The sequence below is a fragment of the Rhinatrema bivittatum genome, chromosome 8, assembly GCF_901001135.1.
Source record: "Rhinatrema bivittatum chromosome 8, aRhiBiv1.1, whole genome shotgun sequence".
Taxonomy (NCBI): Eukaryota; Metazoa; Chordata; class Amphibia; order Gymnophiona; family Rhinatrematidae; genus Rhinatrema; species Rhinatrema bivittatum.
The window spans coordinates 153,351,694-153,367,642 of NC_042622.1; the positions used below are offsets into that span (position 1 = coordinate 153,351,694).

At 47.6% G+C, this 15,949-nt stretch overlaps 1 protein-coding gene across 2 annotated transcripts in view; it reads left to right on the forward strand.

Annotated features, from left to right (window-relative positions):
- The first annotated feature begins 3,531 nt into the window (after positions 1–3,531).
- OVOL1 (ovo like transcriptional repressor 1) overlaps positions 3,532–15,949 on the forward strand; it is a 58,037-nt gene continuing 45,619 nt past the window's right edge. Inside the window, exon 1 of one of the 2 annotated variants that reach the window (XM_029614548.1) lies at positions 3,532–3,643. In XM_029614548.1, the coding sequence (XP_029470408.1) occupies positions 3,547–3,643 (97 nt within the window). In that variant the 5' untranslated portion in view covers positions 3,532–3,546. Of the gene's footprint in view, positions 3,644–3,728; positions 4,225–15,949 lie in introns of those variants that run through there. The other variant, XM_029614547.1, reaches the window with a different exon arrangement.

Here is a 15,949-nt window from a genome sequence, read left to right on the forward strand (position 1 = left end):
ACACATGCATGCCTTAGTTCAGTATTTAAAGGGCCCTCGCGGTGCCCTGAGATGATGTCCTAGCTAGGGATGTGAATCGTTTTTTGACGATTTAAAATATCGTCTGATATATTTTAAATAGTCAAAAATCGTTAGGGCCACGATACAATACCAATTCCCCCGATTTATCGTCAAAAAATCGTAAATCGGGGGAAGGGGGAGGGCAGGAAAACCGGCACACTAAAACACCCTAAAACCCACCCCCGACCCTTTAAATTAAATCCCCCACCCTCCCGAACCCCCCCCAAATGCCTTAAGTTACCTGGGGGTCCAGCGGCACACTAAAACACGGCACACTAAAACCCCCTAAAACCCACCCCGACCCTTTAAATTAAATCCCCCACCCTCCCGAACCCCCCCCCCAAATGCCTTAAATTACCTGGGGGTCCGTAGCCTTAAATTACCTCCGTAGCGGCGGTCCGTAGCTAAATCGGGGGAAGGGGGAGAGCAGGAAAAGCGGCACACTAAATCGTGTAGTCTTCAGCCGGCGCCATTTTGCAAAATGGCCGCCGCAAAATGGCGGCGGCCATAGACCAAAACGATTCGACGCAGGAGGTCGTTCCGGACCCCCGCTGGACTTTTGGCAAGTCTTGTGGGGGTCAGGAGGCCCCCCCCAAGCTGGCCAAAAGTTCCTGGGGGTCCAGCGGGGGTCCGTGAGCGATTTCCTGCCGCGAATCGTTTTCCGTACGGAAAATGGCGCCGGCAGGAGATCGACTGCAGGAGGTCGTTCAGCGAGGGTTCCTGAACGACCTCCTGCAGTCGATCTCCTGCCGGCGCCATTTTCCGTACGGAAAACAATTCGCGGCAGGAAATCGCTCACGGACCCCCGCTGGACCCCCAGGAACTTTTGGCCAGCTTGGGGGGGCCTCCTGACCCCCACAAGACTTGCCAAAAGTCCAGCGGGGGTCCGGAACCCTCGCTGAACGACCTCCTGCAGTCGATCTCCTGCCGGCGCCATTTTCCGTACGGAAAACAATTCGCGGCAGGAAATCGCTCACGGACCCCCGCTGGACCCCCAGGAACTTTTGGCCAGCTTGGGGGGGCCTCCTGACCCCCACAAGACTTGCCAAAAGTCCAGCGGGGGTCCGGAACGACCTCCTGCGTCGAATCGTTTTGGTCTATGGCCGCCGCCATTTTGCGGTGGCCATTTTGCAAAATGGCGCCAGCTGAAGACTACACGATTTAGTGTGCCACTTTTCCTGCTCTCCCCCTTCCCCCGATTTAGCTACGGACCGCCGCTACGGAGGTAATTTAAGGCTACGGACCCCCAGGTAATTTAAGGCATTTGGGGGGGGGGGGTTCGGGAGGGTGGGGGATTTAATTTAAAGGGTCGGGGGTGGGTTTTAGGGGGTTTTAGTGTGCCGGCTCACGATTTTAACGATTTTCACGATACTTTACACACCCAAACGGCAACAATACGATTCCCTCCCCCTCCCAGCCGAAATCGATCGTTAAGACGATCGAGGACACGATTCACATCTCTAGTCCTAGCCTGCCTGCCCTATAAAGGGCTCTTCAGCTCTGCATCGGGGCCTTCGCAAGGTCTCTTGTCTAGTTCTTGTTCCTGTCTTCTGTCTGGTCTTTGTTCCAGGTCTTCGCCCACGTATTGAGTGTCCTTGATTCTGGTTCCAGTGCTGTATGTCTTCAGTGTTCGGTCTGAGTCTTCAGCTGGTTCAAGTCTTCAGAATTCTTTCCTTGGTTTTGGAGTCTTGTTCTGAGTTCCTTGTTCTAGAGCCCTGCTCCTGGTCTTCAGGAGCTTGTTCCAGCCTGCGGTCTGTCCTGGTCTTCGGGTTTTACACGTGTTAGACAACTGGATGAAGGCTCTGATGAAGATCAGCATAGCATAGCATTGCAGAGTCCTCACCCCCCCCCCCCCCCCCCCCCCCCCAATTTACTTAGCATCAGTGGGATCAGAGGAACTTTCAAATCCCTTAAAAGAAACAACACAGGCCATCTAGAAATAAATGCTAGAACTGCTATTTGAATTTTGTTGAAATAAACTGAGAGCAGGCCAATGTTTCCCATTTCCCCTTGTGACTTTCAGACCCCACCATATTTTTATTTCCTTTGAGCTTTCAGCTCAGTCAGGACCAGCCATGCCCATTCATTCATAACTAGTCCCCTATTTTTTAGACCACCCAGTCCAGCCATTGATGTGGCAGTCCTTGGCCAAGGGCCACAGACGCTCAGCTCCCTTCAGATCCTGTTACACATACACCTGAAAACCAACCACTAGGTGTCACGTGAGCAATGGCTGAGATTTCCTCCCTCAAGGGCTGGGAGCACTACCTAAATAGCAGGCCCTAGCTCGATCAACTTGGAAAATAGAGACTTATGGGCCGATATAGTACAGTGCGCTCCGGGTTTGGACGCACATTTGATACGCTAGCTTTACCCCTTATACAGTAAGGGGTAATAGCGCGTCGAAAACGCGTGGCCAAACACCCCCCCCCCCCCCCCCGAAACTAATAGCACCCGCAACATGCAAATGCTTGTTGATGGCCCTATTAGTTATTCCCGCATGATACAGAAAGTAAAATGTGCAGCCAAGCCGCACATTTTACTTTCAGAAATTAACGCCTGCCCAAAAGCTGGCGTTAATTTTTGCCGGCACCGGGAAAGTGTACAGAAAAGCAGAAAAAACTGCTTTTCTGTACACCCTCCGACTTAATATCATGGCGATATTAAGTGGGAGGCCCCAAAATGTAAAAAAAAATCAAAAATTTAAAAAAAAAAAGTTAAATCGGCCGGCGGCCCGCGGGTCGGAAGACGGTCGCTCAATTTAACCGGCGTCCGTTTTCCGAACCCGTGACTGTCAGCGGGCTCGAGAACCGACGCCGGAAAAATTGAGCGTTGGCTGTCAAACCCGCTGACAGCCGCCGCTCCTGTCAAAAAGGAGGCGCTAGGGACGCGCTAGTGTCCCTAGCGCCTCTTTTTACCTCGGGCCCTAATTTGCATCTTCTTCCCCCCTGAATCGTGTGCACAGGAGAGCGGGCACTTGCCCACTCTCCCGCGTCTTTTACTGAATCGGCCCAATAGTCTGGGAGTGAATCTCACGTCTACTACCTTGTAGCACTAGCATTTTCCACTGAGCTGCCAGGCCATGTTTTATATATATTTTTAAATATATGTATTTTGGGTTTTTTTTAAGTCACAAGGTCAAGACATTTTCAAACACCAGGAAAAAAAAAATAACCAAAGTCTCTTCGGAGCATGAAAAAGGAGCCTGGGGATAAGACCAAGGAAAAACAAGGTGTGTGCAGGAGATGGAAAGGAGCCCCAGCCGCCCTGCAAACCTTTGTATTGTAGACAATTTGCAGAAGGTCCATAAACGACGGCCATAAACTGTGTGCAAATATGTGCTGAAGGGATTTCTTTCCAGCTCTGGGTCTCACCTGGCAGGAAAGACAAGTCTGGTGTTTGTTTCTCTTGCCACGCCCTCCGCCGCTTCTTTCCTTCGCGAAGTAACAGGTAAAGCTAGAACAGCGCCTCTGCCCTCCTTCACCAATGCTGCACGAGAAGGGGAAAATGGAGGCTGGGATTGGCTGCCACAGCCTGCACTTCCTCAGCCTGATCCATCCTGCAGGAAGAACCGGTTTTACAGGTAACCCCCGAGCCAGGTGACTCTCACCGTTATTTCTCCACGCCTGCGCCGTCCTTCCCCTTTCCTTTTCTCGATACAGATTAGATCCTCTCCCCCCTCTCGCTTTAATGCGAGCGCTGGCGATCGGCTTTACTGCAGGGCAGCGGCAAGGTGGCCCCCCCCCCCACCCTCCACAAGCAGAAAGTGGGGGGAAAGCCCGTTTCCCCCTCTCCAGTTTGCTTCACACTCTGCTTTTTCCATTGTTTTTGGTTTTGTTTTGTTTTTTTTTACGAAGAAGGTGCAACAGAAAAAAAACAACTTGATTTTCTTCCCAAGGAGTTAGTGCCACCTCTCACCTTTGGGATCTATCTCGATTTAACTTCTCTGCATAATCAGCCAAGCAGTATATATATATATATAATATATATATATATATTTTTTTTTTTAAAGGATCACTTAAAAACTTTTATATTTAAACACCAGAGTTTTCAACATAAAGACAATGCCTAGAGCTTTTCTGGTTAAAAAATCCGCAGTAGCCACAAGCAGGAGAAACTGGAGTGAACTGCCCGATGAAGAAAGAGGAGAGATTTATATCCCAGGTGAGTGCTTGATAACCACAGCTCATAATATTATTATTCCCACTCATTGTTCAGACCTTTTCATTTAAATGTAAACAAATTTAGCTCCAGAAGGAAAGGTCAAAGAAGGATTTTAGAGAACGATTTTACTTCCCTTCCGATACTGCCGTAAGGGGGGAAATGAGGGGAAGGGATTTCAGTTATTTTTAATTTCCTTAATTAGTAATAAAATAAATCCTTGCAATCAGCAAGTCTTTCACTTTTTAAAATGCCTCAAATTCTTTTTTTTTTTTTTTTTCCAAATCTTATTTTTACACTTTTCATTTTGTAAATAAAGACGGTGGTAGCTTTATTTTTTTTTTTATTTCTAGGTTTCTCTGCTACTTTCTGCGTCCGGGGGCCGGAAACCATTTGCACTCACTTTAGCTAGGTCTGGCTGCAGCCGGGTCCGAGGGGCTACAGACGGTGGGGTTGGAAGTCATGGGGGGAGATGGGATTTACAAAACCCGCCCCTCACGCCCAAATTCTCTTAACAGTTCTCCTTGTATTGGAACCACAGACCAAAATCTTATCCGATATAACTGTGTGGACTTATAAGGGAGGTGAGTTAATATTTGTCTCAGTCCAAACTTGTGGTGGGGAGGGAGAGGATGAAAGTCAAACCCCAAGTTAAATAAATAGGCTGCCACTGGATTGTTTTGTATTTGGAATTGGGGGGGGGGGGGGTGATTAAGTTAAATGCAGATCATTCCTTCCATTGTCTCCGATTCAAAGAGGTTTTAACTGCCCCCATTCATGCAAGCCACTGGGTGGTTTCAGGAGTCTGCTATAAGCAGAGACACACACTCCTCCCCCGCCACCCCTCCGTTTCTGGGATGGGAATGTAACGTTTAACTGGTCCTGATCTGAAGTGGATCTGCTTCAGGAGCTCAAAAGGATTTTTTTTTTTTCTGGGAGTGAATTGGATGCTTTCGGGACTGCAGGGGAAACCCGGCCCTGGAGTCTTCCATCTCTCCTCAAATGCGGCATGCTTTCTATTTTTAATTTATTTCAAGTTTTTTTTTTAATGCAGACAGATGAGTTTAAAGAAACAGGACCGTGCAGGAATTGATCTAGCTTTCAAGTCTATTCCGGTACACTTTCAGCCCATGCATGCTCTGCTGCAAGTTGCTGGAATCTCCTCCTGCATTTTCAGTTCTTAGCATCAATGAAAAATATTGCAGTGTTTCCAGCAAAACGCCCTGTGCAGGCCCTGACCACTAACTGAGGGTATGACCTATCCTTGGGGAAAGAGTGGACGAACCTTGAGCAGTGAACCCACAGGCACTGTCCTGCAACAAGAAATCTAACGAGGAACGTTTATGCAAAGGTGGAATTGAGTGCTGGCTGCCAACCTGGGCTTGAGTTTAAAACTCCAAACTATGACATAGTTCCAAATCCCAGTTCTTCCACCAACTCTGGTGCAACCTCGGGGGCCCAATCACTTTATCTGAATAGGAAGCAGCTCTTCACTGTGACGTGTGTGGGGCCGGAAGCTCTCTATGGCCTAGATGGGGGTCACAGCCTGAACAAGAGGTTGGTGCCTTTAATACCACACACACAGGATCACACTCTGCGCAGGAAGCAGGTTTTCTTCATACAGGCTGCACATGAACATTTATTTTCTTGCCTGTGACTGGGACAGGGAAATACCTACAGTACCTAAATGTAATCAGATTTGAAGGGCTAAAATGTAAAATATATAAATCTGATTTAAAAATAAGATGCGGTATAGGGCTTATATATTTTCATTTTCTTCCAGTGTATTTATTTATTTCATCTTTTCGTAATCTTCTGTGACTTTCAGAAGAAAATGACTGTTCAGAGCATTTTTTGTTGCTTGTAATGTGCACTTCATTCTGCTGGAGAGATTGCATAATGATGCATAAGTGACCCAAACAAGCCCAGGGTGCTCACACTCAGGCCAACACAGTACGGTGGAGCGCACTGTTAACCCGTGTTTGGATGCACGTTTTCAACGTGCTAGCTTTACCCCTTATTCAGTAAGGGGTAATAGCGCGTCGAAAATGCGCGTCCAACCCCCCTCTAAATTAATAGCGCCCGCAACATGCAAATGCATGTTGATGGCCCTATTAGTTATTCCCATGCGATTCACTAAGTGAAATGTGCAGCCGAGCCGCACATTTTACTTTCAGAAAATAGTGCCGACCCAAAGGTAGGCGTTGATTTCTGCCGGCACTGGGAAAGCGTACAGAAAAGCAGTAAAAACTGCTTTTCTGTACACCCTCCGACTTAATATCATGGCGATATTAAGTTGGAGGTCCCAAAGTAAAAAACAAAAATTGAGTGTCGGCTGTCAAACCCGCTGACAGCCGCCGCTCCTGTCAAAAAAGAGGCGCAAGGGACGTGCTAGTGTCCCTAGTGCCTCTTTTTACCGTGGGCCCTCATTTAAATACTGAATCGCGCGCACAGTCTCCCACGACTTTTACTGAATCGGCCTGACTATGTGCTGCTTGCAGTCTCATTAACCCTACCGGAAAATAGAACAGTTAGGTTTAAAAGTAGACCCTTAAGTGGGATCCTCCGTTTGATCTCTGTTTTAGCAGTTAGGTGAGGGAGGGGGTGTGTGTGTGTGTGTGTGTGTGTGTGTGGTTGAGGGGGGCGGGGTCTGGGGTTAGAGCACCTAAATATGTAAACGTTTTGTTATGTATTTACAGTGTGTAGGGTGTATCAGAAACAAATGTATATATACTGTACTATTGTATATAATTAACCTCCTCTCTCTCTCTCTATTTTTCCTCCTCCCAGTTTACAGCCCCTGTTAATTGTAACTGCATCTCTTCATCACGTTTAGTTATGTTCTTGGTTTGTTCTTCACACCCCTGTTTCATGTAAACCGGCATGATGTGAACGCTTTCATGAATGCCGGTATAGAAAAACCTTAAATAAATAAAATAAATAAATAAATGCACCCTGCTGTTTTTCTGATATTGTTAAAGATCTTTGACTTAATAAAACAGATTTGAAATAAAAGTAGATGGATTAGGGCAGGATAGGGAAATGGGAAAATGCTTGAGTTGTAATCCCAAGCTCTGACACCAACTCTCGGAGATCAATATTCAGTGTCATGTAGCTGAATAGTTTGGATTTATCTGTCTAAGTAGCGCTGTTTGAATACTTGGCTGTGTTCAGTGGCCGCTACTGTTAACCCGCGATTGGACGCGCTAGCTTTACCCCTTATTCAGTAAGGATAATAGCACGTCCAACCTCCCCGAACCTAATAGATCCCGCAACATGCAAATGCATGTTGCGGGATCTATTAGGTATTCCTGCGAGATACAGAAAGTAAAATGTGCAGCCAAGTTGCACATTTCACTTTCAGAAATTAGCGCCTACCCAAAGGTAGGCGCTACTTTCTCCGGGCACCGGGAAAGTGCACAGGAAAGCAGTAAAAACTGTTTTACTGTGCACCCTCCAACTTAATATCATGGCAATATTAAATTGGAGGTCCCGAAAGTAAAAAAAAATAGAAAAAAAAAAGTGAAATAGGCCCGCAGCTCGAAAACCAGTCGCTCAATTTTGCCAGCATCCGGTTTCCAAACCAGTGGCTGTCAGTGGGCTCGAGAACAGACGCCGGCAAAATTGAGCGTCGGCTGTCAAACCCGCTGACAGCCGCCACTCCTGTCCGAAAAGAAGCGCTAGGGACGCGCTAGTGTCCCTAGCGCTTCTTTTCGGACAGGAGTGGCGGCTCCCGCGATTTTACTGTATCGGCCTGTAAGTTAGCCAGATAATTTAGACCTGCTATTGAGCAGATCTAAAGTTAGCTGGATAAACTTATCCAGCTAACATTTAGATAGCTAAATTAGCCAGATTCAGTATGTTTATTCGGCTAACTTTCTCAGCCGAATAAACTGAATTATCTACCTCTATGTGTATAACTTTAAGTGAGTTACTTTATATCACCCTGTAGGGCAAGTGGAGGGAAAACGGACCATTAAGGTCTTCTCATTCAGATCTCATCGTGATGCTTCCTCCTTTGAAGCCTCTCTCCTTGTTACCTCATGTTCTGGTTGTTATCAGGTCGATACTCTAAGGCCGCGGTAGAAAGAGTGCGGCAGTGCCGGGCGCACCCTCGTTCCCCGCACGCACAGTTCTCTTCACATACCGCTCGATACTCTATGTAAATTACTTGCAAATGCAAGCCGCGTCTGCGAAGCGTTAGGCGAAGGTTAGGCCCGCGCAACCCATTTTACTGTATAGGCGCTTAATACAGCGCCTATACAGTATCCTGGGTGCGCTGGTACCTGTCATTTCAAATGTCATTTCAACTGACATTTGAAATGCAGGCACCAGGAAGTGGATGGTTCCCCCCCTCCCGAAGCAAGGCGCAGGACGAAAATTAAAACAAAAGGGAATAAAGTGTGAGATAGATAGATATATATATATATATATATATATATATATATATATATATATATATATATATATATTTATTATACCTTGTCACTTTCTGAATCCCCCATCTCCACACGGGCGGGCGTGCGGTCATCGAGGCGGCGGCGGGAGCCGGCGGGCAGGCACCCGTTCATCCAGGCGGCGGCGGGAGCCGGCGGGTGGGTGGGTGCCTGTTCATCCAGGCGGCGGCGGGAGCCGGCGGGTGGGTGGGCGCCTGTTCATCCAGGCGGCGGCGGCGGGAGCCGGCGGGCGGGTGGGCGCCCGTTCATCCAGGCGGCGGTGGGAGCCGGCGGGCGGGTGGGCGCACGTTTGATCCAGGCGGCGGCGGGAGCCAGCGGGCGTGCATTCATCCAGGCGGAGGGAGCCGGCGGCGAAAGCGGCCTCCGGCAGCCTCCGCTGGCAGTAAATGCACGCCTGTGTACGCCCGTGCGATTTCGGCGCTCAAGGCGTGACGTCACGACGCTTGACGTCACGGCATGTGACTGCCTTGAGCGCCGAAATCGCACGGGCGTACACAGGCGTGCATTTACTGCCAGCGGGGGCTGCCGGAGGCCGCTTTTGCCGCCGGCTCCCTCCGCCTGGATGAATGCACGCCCGCTGGCTCCCGCCGCCGCCTGGATGAACGGGCGCCCACCCGCCCGCCGGCTCCCGCCGCCGCCTCGATGACCGCACGCCCGCCCGTGTGGAGATGGGGGATTCGGAAAGTGACAAGGTATTTATATATATATATATATATATATATATTTATAACAACTTTACGCTGCAAATGTTAGTATATATGGAGGTCGTCCATGGTGCAGTCCGGTACGTAGCTGTTTGAACACCACACTAACACCAGGTAGAGGGTAGGCGGTAAACTAACAGGTTAAGGACGCGGCAAAATAGCGGATTACAAAGGAGATAATCGGAGCGCGCGTCACAGTATCGGAGGGGAATAGCTAATTCGTTCATTTACATATCATATACATGCTGCATGCGGAAAAGGTTACGGGTCGGTTTCAAGGAGCGCTAAGGACACGTGAAACTGGAGACTGTATCGCAGGATCACCTTACGCGTCCCAACTGGGCGCCCACAGCGAGTTAATCTCCAACCGCACCTTACAGTATCGAGCTGTATGTTAGCTTCATATGGTAAAATTGAATGTACCACTGCTTGAATCATATGAAGTGCCATACTTTGTATTTGTGCACCCAACATCCTCTCTCTGACAGTGGCCAACCTGGGGTGCAAGTACCCAGCAGATCCCCAGTAGTTAATCTATTCCTTATATCTCATTCCAAGGGATAAGCGCTAGCTATTCCAAGTCTAACTCGCTAATAACTGCTTTTGGATTTTTTTCCTTCAGAACTTATCCAACCCTCTTTTGAACCCCACAATGTTATTTACCTTGACCACATTCTCTGACAACAGATTCTATAAGTTTACAGTGCGCTGAATGAAAAAACACTTCCTACGATTTGCTTTAAATCTGCCGCTTGTTAATTCCATGGCGTGTCCTCTAGTCCTAGCATTGTTTGAAAGGATTAATAACAATTCTGTATTTACTTATTCCACTCTACTCATAACCTCTAATAGAGGAGTGGTTCCATGCCCCTATGAGGAAAGGCTAAAGAGGTTAGGGCTGTGCAGCTTGCAGAAGAGATGGCTGAGGGGGGATATGATAAAGGTCTCCAAAATCATGAGAGGTTTAGAATGGGTAAGTGTGAATCGGTTATTTACTCTTTCAGATAATAGAAGGACTATTAGTTAGCAAGTAGCACATTTAAAACAAATCGAATAAAATTATTTTCCACTCCATGCACAATTAAGCTCTAGAATTTATTGCCAGAAGATGTGGTTAAGGAAGTTAGTGTAGCTGGGTTTAAAAAAGGTTTGAATAAGTTCCTGGAGAAGTCCATAAACTGCTATTAATCTTAGGGACTAGTCACTGCTTGTTGCTGGCATTAGTAGCATGGGATCGATTTTAGTGTTTGAGTACTTGTTTCTTGGATTGGCCACTGTTGGAAACAGGATGCTGGGCTTGATGGACCCTTGGTCTGACCCAGTATGGCATTTTCTTATGTTCTTATGTATCTTTTTTTCCAAACTAAAGAGCACTTATCTGTTTAGCCTTTCTCCATAAGGGAGCTTTTCCATCCTCTTCATTATTTTTGTCACCGTTCTCTGTACCTTGTCTATGTCTGCTATGTCTTTTTTGAGAGGGGGGAAACCAGAACTGCACACAATACTCGAGGAGTGGTCGCACCATGGAACTATACAAAGGCATTATGATATTCTTGGTTTTGTTCTCTATTCCTTTCCAAGTAATTCCTAACATTCTGTTTGCCTTTCTGCCGCCTGCCGCACATTGAGCCAAAGATTTCAGGTTATTGTCCACAAGGACTCCGAGGTCCTTTTCCTGATTGGAGACTCCTATCCCAGAACTCAGCATTTTGTATCTATAGTTGGGATTATTTTTCCTTACATACATTACTTTGTATTTGTGCACATTAAATTGCTTTTGCCCTTTAGAAGACCAGTCTTCCAATCTCACAAGCTCCTTCTGCAGTTCTCCACAATCCACTGCTGTTTTAACTAAAAAAAAATGTAATGTCATCTGCAAATTTAGTAACCTCACTCATCGTTCCTTTCTCTAGATCTTTTATGAATATGCTAAATAGTACAGATCTCTGTGACACTCCACTAATGACCTGTCTCCATTTAGTAAACTGATCATTTATTCCTACTCTCTATTTCCTGTCTTTTTATCCCGTTACCAATTCACAATAGGATACTGCCCCCAATCCCAATTTCCTGAGGAGTCTCTCATGAGAGATTTTGTCAAATGCCTTCTGAAAACACACTATACTTACCGACTGGCTCACTTTTATCCGCATGTTTATTTACACCTTCAAACTGTGGCGTGCGGTCAGGGCCTTCAAGGGATTCACTGAATCCCCGGCTCCAATTGACTTTTTTTCTTTTTTTTAAGCAGTATCATCACTACTGCCTCGGGTGCAGCCCTCTGCTCCTTTACCAGGTGGAGCTGCAGGGCCAGTGGAAGCTGACAAAGTATGCAGGGGCCAATAGCAAGGAGCAGGAAGCAGCATGGGGGTGGAGCCAATCGGCACAGCATTTCCAGACCCAGCATAGGAGTACAACACTGGGCAGAAGGCAGGACTGTACTTTCATTTGAAGCAGAGGTCCCATGTGCTTTGCTGACTGCACCATGCAGAGCAGAATTTGGGGTTTCCCTTCAGGCCATAATGGCTCTATCATGTGACCCATGCGAGCATAAGGCTGAGGCAAAAGAAGATGCAGCACCACAGCAACAGCAGGGCTAGCATAAGGATCTCCCAGGCCCCTGTGCAGCATTGGTCTCTTGAAGAGGCTTGATTAGAAAGTCAGACTGTTCACTGCTGAGGACTTGCGATGGAGACGGTACAGAGAAGGGCGACCAAAATGATAAGGGGAATGGAACAGCTCCCCTATGAGGAAAGACTAAAGAGGTTAGGACTTTTCAGCTTGGAGAAGAGACGGCTGAGGGGGGATATGATAGAGGTGTTTAAAATTATGAGAGGTCTAGAACGGGTAAATATGAATCAGTTATTTACTCTTTCAGATAATAGAAGGACTAGGGGGCACTCCATGAAGTTAGCATGTGGCACATTTAAAACTAATCGGAGAAAGTTCTTTTTCACTCAACGCACAATTAAACTCTGGAATTTGTTGCCAGATGATGTGGTTAGTGCAGTTAGTATAGCTGTGTTTAAAAAAGGATTGGATAAGTTCTTGGAGGAGAAGTCCATTACCTGCTATTAAGTTCACTTAGCCACTGCCATTAGCAATGGTAACATGGAATAGACTTAGTTTTTGGGTACTTGCCAGGTTCTTATGGCCTGGATTGGCCACTGTTGGAAACAGGATGCTGGGCTTGATGGACCCTTGGTCTGACCCAGTATGGTATTTTCTTATGTTCTTATTGGTGGAAATGGACTCGGGGTGGGAGGAGATTTGAGAGTGAGATTGCTGGGGAGTTGGGAAGAGGGAGAAAACAGGTTGCAAGTGAGAGTGCTGAGGAGTCTAGTGGAGCTGAGAGAGAATTAGACCAGTGGTTCTCAACCTTTTTTCAGCCGGGTCACACCTGACAGATGGTTCTCACATGCGTGACACACTGAATATGTGACCATCATGGGGCTAAATGTAAACATGAACTCTGCATCTACAGGAACCCCCTCGACCCCCAGCAATGAGTGCAGAGCAGATCTAGGGCATTACCCTGTACAACTCGCCATACAAAAAAGATATTCTGGTTCTGATGACATCTCAGTAAAAGCAAAACAAACTCCCTTTACTACCAGGCACAATAGCCTTCCTTATGAAAAGACAGTAATTTACCACTAATGCATATCCTATTGAGAAAACACAACAAATAAGATTGATACAATTGCCTACATGCTAAAATACCTCACCTCTGTCACACACCCTTCACCAAGTACAGAAAGACCACAAATTATAAATATGGAGACAAAATGGAATGGAAAACCAAATAAAAGCCACTCTGCATGCAGTGCAAACCTGGAGAAATGGAATGAGAAATAGAGATGTGAATCGTGTGATCGATCGTCTTAACGATCGATTTTGGCTGGGGGGGAGGGAATCTGATCGTTGCGGTTTTGTTTTTTTTAAAATCGTTTAAATCGTAAATCGGGGGAGGACGGGAAAACCGGCACACTAAAACAACCCTAAAACCCACCCAGACCCTTTAAAATAAATCCCCCACACTCCCAAACCCCCCCAAAATGTTTAAATTACCTGGGGTCCAGTGGGGGGGTCCCGGTGTGATCTTCCACTCTCGGGCCACGGCTGCGTTAATAGAAATGGCGCCGGCGCTACCTTTGCCCTGTCATATGACAGGGCAAAGGTAGCACCGGCGCCATTTTGGTTCCTGTCCCCCGACGTCACGAGCGCAGGAGATCGCTCCCAGACCCCCAGGGACTTTTGGCCAGCTTGGGGGGGCCTCCTGACCCCCACATGATTTGCCAAAAGTCCAGCGGGGGTCCGGGAGCGACCTCATGCACTAGGGCTGTATTGCAAAATGGCGCCGGCCGTATTGCAAAATGGCACCGGCCCTAGTGCATGAGGTCGCTCCCGGACCCCCGCTGTATTGCAAAATGGCGCCGGCCGTATTGCAAAATGGCACCGGCCCTAGTGCATGAGGTCGCTCCCGGACCCCCGCTGGACTTTTGGCAAATCTTGTGGGGGTCAGGAGGCCCTCCCAAGCTGGCCAAAAGTCCCTGGGGGTCCAGCGGGGGTCCGGGAGCGATCTCCTGCGCTCGTGACGTCGGGGGACAGGAACCAAAATGGCACCGGCGCCATTTCTATTAACGCAGCCGTGTCCCGAGAGTGGAAGATCACACCGGGACCCCCCACTGGACCCCAGGTAATTTAAAACATTTTGGGGGGGTTCGGGAGGGTGGGGGATTTATTTTAAAGGGTCGGGGTGGGTTTTAGGGTTGTTTTAGTGTGCCGGTTTTCCCGCCCTCCCCCTCCCCTGATTTACGATTTTTGACGATAAATCGGGGGAATTCCTATTGAATCGCGCCTCTAACGATTTTTGACGATTTAAAATATATCGGACGATATTTTAAATCGTCAAAAAACGATTCACATCCCTAATGAGAAATATAGCACCTAACATAGTCCCAGGATCTGCAATAATGCAGACAAACTAATCCACAAAAGCTACACCTGCATTATGGAACACACAAACAGTAACAACCCAACTTATGAAAAGGCAACACTACAAATATTAAACCAGGCCCTAAACCCTAATACATTTCCTATTGAGAAAACAGAATAAGCCAAGCTGCTATAGAGCCCCTCACAGAAATAATTGAAAAGCTATACTAAAAATGTTACAAAACAGCTGCTGAACAGAATAACATCCAACAATTAAAAACTTATAAAAATTATTAAAATGTGTCCAAATACCAATAAAATATTTCAAAACAGCAGACATCGCATAATACCCAATAATTAAAATGGCAGTAAATCAAGAAAAAATAAACTTAAAAAACCATCTTTACTTACCCTATCCAGCAACTCTCCTACTCCTTTCCCTTCCAGGCCAATAGCACTCACCAGAAGCAGCAGTGGCTGCTGAAGCTCTGTCCTCACAGTCCTCTTCCTTAGCGCCCACAACCAGTCACTCACACACCCCCAATAAGACTCCATGACCAGTCTTGGTCTCTCTCACATACACACACCAGTCTGTCTCTCAATCTCACACAAATGCTCTCTCACCCATTCACACCCACCCATACAAGCTCTCACCGCCAAACCTCTTCTTCCTTCGCTGCAGAGATGGGCTCCAGTTCCGCCACGGCTTTACTCTGGTGGGCCTTCTTTTTCGCCGCCATGGGGATGCACTCCGTGGCAGCCTTGCTTGGTTGGGGTCTGGTTTCCTCTTCGCCGCCACAGGGATGAGCTCCCGTGGCAGCCTTGCTTTGTTGGGGTTCGACACTGCCATTCCTCCCACCCCACCCCCGGGCTATGCGATGCCCCTTCTTCCTACTTCACCGGCCAATCAGAGGCTTCCTCCCTTCTTCCTACTCCCACTGGCAGGTAGAAGGGAGGAGGCTTCCGATTGGCCTGCGCGGGGGCAGGAAGAATGAAAGAGGCTTCCCATTGGGCAGTGGGGGCAGGAAGAAAGGAGGCTTCCCATTGGCCTGCTGGGGCTGGAAAAAGGGATAAGGGAAGTACAACTGGGGCAGTGGGACATTGGGAGCCGCGACACACCGGTTGAGAATCGCTGAATTAGACTTCTGGGGACTCAGGAGGGGCTGAGAGTGAGTGAGAGTTGTGGGGATTCGAGGGGGGGCAAGGGATAGAGGGTTGAGAGTGAGAATATTTGGAAGCTGAAGGGTTGAGAGACTGCAGAGGACATGGTGGGGCTTGGAGGATGAGGATGGGAAGTGAGAATAATTTGATTTTCTCTGTTACTTTGAGAAATGTGCCTCTAAATATTTCTGTATGGTATATAGGAGGAAATACATTTGTTTTGTTTCTCTGGTATTGCACTGCAGGCGAAGTCTGGCTTCTTGGAGTTTCCAGGCAGTTTATCTATGTTTTTGTTTCTAATTTGAGCCACTCATTCTCTATTTGATGAGGGTTTGTCTGTGTTTTGCATGTGGGACCGAGGTGAGGTATTCTGCTAGCATATTTCTGTGTGAGGAGTATCTGGAGCAGTCCGGTTTGTTCTGTTTTCCAATCTGCATCTCCTAGTAGGAGGGTCTTGATGTAGTAGGG